At 44.1% G+C, this 4483-nt stretch overlaps 1 protein-coding gene across 1 annotated transcript in view; it reads right to left on the reverse strand.

Annotated features, from left to right (window-relative positions):
• Window positions 1-2989: 2989 nt before the first annotated feature.
• The window catches only part of LOC119320774 (S-(+)-linalool synthase, chloroplastic-like), a 4022-nt gene continuing 2528 nt past the window's right edge, over window positions 2990-4483 (reverse strand). The window contains exons 5-7 of the mRNA XM_037594722.1: window positions 4119-4257; window positions 3424-3663; window positions 2990-3262 (exon numbers count right to left, since the gene is read on the reverse strand). Of these exons, the coding sequence (XP_037450619.1) occupies window positions 2990-3262; window positions 3424-3663; window positions 4119-4257 (652 nt within the window). The remainder of the gene's footprint in view (window positions 3263-3423; window positions 3664-4118; window positions 4258-4483) is intronic.

Here is a 4483-nt window from a genome sequence, read left to right on the forward strand (position 1 = left end):
CCAAGGGAGGGGGGTGCGGCCAGCCCACCAGGGGCTGGCTCCCTGCCCCATGCAGCCCATGTGGCCCCCCGGGAGGGGTGGCCCCTCCCGGTGGACCCCCCGAACCCTTCCGGTGGCCCCGGTACAATACCGGTATGACCCCGAATCTTCCCGGTGTCCGTTTGACAACTTCCCATATATAAATCTTTACCTCCGGACCCTTCCGGATCTCCTCGTGACGTCCAGGATCCCATCCGGGACTCCGAACAACATTCGGTAGTCACATACTAGTCTTCCTAATAACCCTAGCGTCACCAAACCTTAAGTGTGTAGACCCTACGGGTTCGGGAGACATGCAGACATGACCGAGACGCTCTCAGGCCAATAACCAACAGCGGGATCTGGATACCCATGATGGCTCCCACATGCTCCTCGATGTTGTCATCGGATGAACCACTATGTCGAGGATTCGATCAAACCCTGTATACAATTCCCTTTGTCAATCGGTACGTTACTTGCCGGGACTCGATCGTCGGTATCCCAAAACCTTGTTCAGTCTCGTTACCGGCAAGTCACTTTACTCGTACCGCAATGCATGATCCCGTGTCCAACACCTTGGTCACATTGAGCTCATAATGATGATGCATTACCGAGTGGGCCCAGTGATACCTCTCCGTCATACGGAGTGACAAATCCCAGTCCCGATCCGTGCCAACCCAACAGCTACTTTCGGAGATACCTGTAATGCACCTTTATAGTCACCCAGTTACGTTGTGACGTTTGATACACCCAAGGCATTCTTACGGTATCCGGGAGTTACACGATCTCATGGTCTAAGGAAGAGATACTTGACATTGGCAAAGCTCTAGCAAAATGAACTACACGATCTTTTATGCTATGCTTAGGATTGGGTCTTGTCCATCACATCATTCTCCTAATGATGTGATCCCGTTATCAACGACATCCAATGTCCATAGTCAGGAAACCATGACTATATGTTGATCACAATGAGCTGGTCAACTAGAGGCTCACTAGGGACATATTGTGGTCTAAGTATTCACACGTGTATTACGATTTCCGGATAATACAGTTATAGCATGAATAAAAGACATTTATCATGAACATTGAAATATAATAATACTTTTATTATTGCCTCTAGGGCATATTTCCAACATAATATGCAAAAAAATTTAGAAATTTCAATGAAATTTCATTTAAATTATTAACCCTGGCAGTAACGACGGCGATTTGGGGCGTTGGCGCTGGCGAGCGGGGTGAAATGTGGGCACCGGGGAAGGGCTAGGGTTTGGGTAGGGCACTGGCCTGATTTTATAACCGGGGGAGGGGTCAATTGGACGGCTTGTCGCTGGTTGGGCTATTTTTCCAGTGAGTGAAGCCAAGAGGAGATTTAATGAGAGAATGGATGTACATTGTTACAAAAGGATAAATTTGAGGGTAAGAGCATCTCCAACAGGCGCCCAAAAAGAGCTCCGCGTATTAAAAAATCATTTTTTTGGGCACAGATCAGCTTTAGTAGAAGCTGTAGCGCTAAAAGTTTTTGGGCGTGCGCTGAAAAACGCTATTGTGTGCAGCATATTTTGGGCTCCGGATTGCGCGCACTTCACAATTTGCATTGTGTGCTTTTTGGGCGCGCGTTTTTGGGCGTCTGCTAAAGCATTGTTCATCCCGGCACATTAAAAAATGCTACAGTAGCGCGCTCTAACTTTTATTGGGCGCGAATTTTTTGTGCGGCCGTTGGAGATGCTCTAAGCTTCTCGAATTAAGCAGAAAAGGCATTTATTGGGTTACCCGAGCGGAACCATACAGGTCATCATCGTCTCCACGTCCCCTCTCCCCCTGATTCTATTTTCATGGCTGAATTACAAGCAGCTGGCAGGTGCTTCCAAAGGAGATGGGCTTGGTGATGCCCATGATGCCATCTTTGCCAATGTTGGCGGCAAGCCCGCCATCTGTCATTGTGGACAATGAGGGTCATGATTCGCCTCTGTCATGTGTGCATCTGGAGACGCCTGAGTCCATTGTGTCGGTGGTACCTGTGGTTAATGATATTGAAGCGGTCGGTGTGTTTCCGCCTGGTCCTTTGAAGCCCAGCCAACCGCTTGCCTTTGTGGATCATGGAGTTTCTGACCCTTCGGTCACCTAGTCGTGGGTGACAGTTGGGCAGGTTTCTGTGCATGACAAGGTCAACGAGATTCTCTTCGAGTTGGAGATTCACAGCTTGCTCGCACGTTTGGAGAGGGCTAGCCCTGGATCTGGCAAGAAGATTGTGGAGGAGGCTGTCAAGAGCAAGAGCAAGAAGAGTAGCGCCACAGAAAAGGCGTCCGAAGCTGCTTGATGGTTGGTCATCAGTCTCTTAGGTTGTCCTTATGGCTTGGCTTATCTCCGTGGATTTGGTGGTACCTGTGGTCTTCGTTGAGGGCTTCTTTGCGATGCAGCAGTGTGGGGACTGGTGGTCGTTATGTGTTGGGTATGATTGTCGGGTCGATCATGTGCTTATGGGGTTGCATTCTCTGTGAGTAGTCCGCACGTGATCTGTTTGTATCGGTTTTCGCCCAGTTTTCCGTAAATTAACTGGGCAATTCTCTTCTGCTTAATTAATCGATGAGGCAAATCTTTCGCTTAAAAAAATAATAGAGAGCATTGCTAGAACTAAATGTAAACCCTCTCAAGCACCAGAACTATCTGCATATCGTCAGAATGTTGCACAAGCCAACAATCTTTTCATACATTCACAATTTCATACACAAAGTATTTCGCAACGTCCAGTGCCTATAATTCATATGCATCTCATCATACATTTTAATACTGCATGGAGTTGTAGGTTGTTCCCCATTTTTTTCCATGTATGTTTATCATCTTATCACGTGAAACACATATGCGAATTGTGCAGGATGTTAGTCAACATCCTACGTGACGACCCTACCAAAAACTAATGCACTACATTTATAAGATTTATATGCAATATAATGTGATAGAATGCATGATTGATTTAGAAGAGCAACATCCTTGTATAATCCTCAAGGACAGGGAGCTCCTGCTCGTTGTTGTAGCCATACACGACGCGGACCATCCTCGCAAAGTTTAGTGATGCTGTGGTGAAGCTATGCGATAGTGTTGATTTTGTCCGTGAGAAGCATTCCCTGTTCAGACCCTCCCATTCACTCCTGATCATCTCAAGCATGTGCTTCTCTGCGTCACCACGAGGATTTTCTCTTTGGTACAACTCTTTGTATGATCCATCTAGCCCATTTTGCGATTCATCCTGCATGAGACGAAGAACGAATATGTTAGATCATGCCTTATTTGGTCAATATTGACGTGGATGTTGACCCACCATGCTATGAACCTGAATGAATTTATCTAAAATTATTGTTAGTGCTAATCCTAAGTTCTTATGTGATCAAGTTCTTGGTGTGTTCAGACCTTTGCACTGCCCATGTCATCCCAGAGCCTCATGATCTTTGCAGGGCAGGAGATGATCCGATGGATGTCGTCATTGTTGCACTCGGGTAATTCATGCCCCAACATGAATAAAAGATGCATGAATACAAGTGGAGCTCCTGAAGTGACAATCCCGTTTCCTAGATAGTCCTCGGATGTAGGGATCTGATTAGTAGATAACCATTTTCCCTCGATCATGAATCCATCAAACAAAGTTGCCCACTGTAAGAAGGAAAAAGGCACGCAGGTCGGATTAATTTTTCCACTGTTATTTTACTTTCTATTATTTTTGTAAATACAATTAGGTAATTGCGTGAGTGTTCTAACAGGGGCACATATATTTTGTATGTAATCATCGTGATTTACATGCCATTTTAGTGTTAGTGCAACGACATACCAAAAAGAAACTTTAGCTGACAACTGAATCAATACTTATTACTTATTGGCTTACCAAAGAAAATAATGTGATTTTGTATGATAAGCCAATAAAACATGGGATAGTTAAGACGGTTCAATGAAATTTGGTTGGAAAATTCAGTAAACAGGGAACGGAGGAGGTGGTGCGGGGATGGAGATGATGGACGGAATATGGGAACATCGGTGGTACTGTTGTTATATTTAGTTTCTTAGGTAAAATCATATTAAAGAGAAATGAATAACCATTCTAGTAGACATACTGCTTTCTTGAGATGATTGATACGGCTCGATCCATGCTCTTTTCTGACCATATCGGCGACATCACTTGTGATAGTGTAAAGAGCCTTGTAACATGATATCATGTAGCTTGGGAGTGAATCAACAGCTGCAAGATCCCACCTGTGAATAATGTGCAATTTTTGTGTGAAACTTTGATAAAAAAATATTTTTATAGTATATGGTCTTAAGCTTAAGTAATCATTGAGTTTTTATTCCATTAGCAAAGTAGATGCCATTTTGGACCTAAATAATGTCTAGTATGAAATATTTTTGCTTTTTGCTTGAATGTAGAATAAATAATTAGAAAACTATTAATACTTTAAAATATTTCTCATAAAGACACAAT

This window comes from Triticum dicoccoides, chromosome 6B, assembly GCF_002162155.2.
Source record: "Triticum dicoccoides isolate Atlit2015 ecotype Zavitan chromosome 6B, WEW_v2.0, whole genome shotgun sequence".
NCBI classification, from domain to species: domain Eukaryota; kingdom Viridiplantae; phylum Streptophyta; class Magnoliopsida; order Poales; family Poaceae; genus Triticum; species Triticum dicoccoides.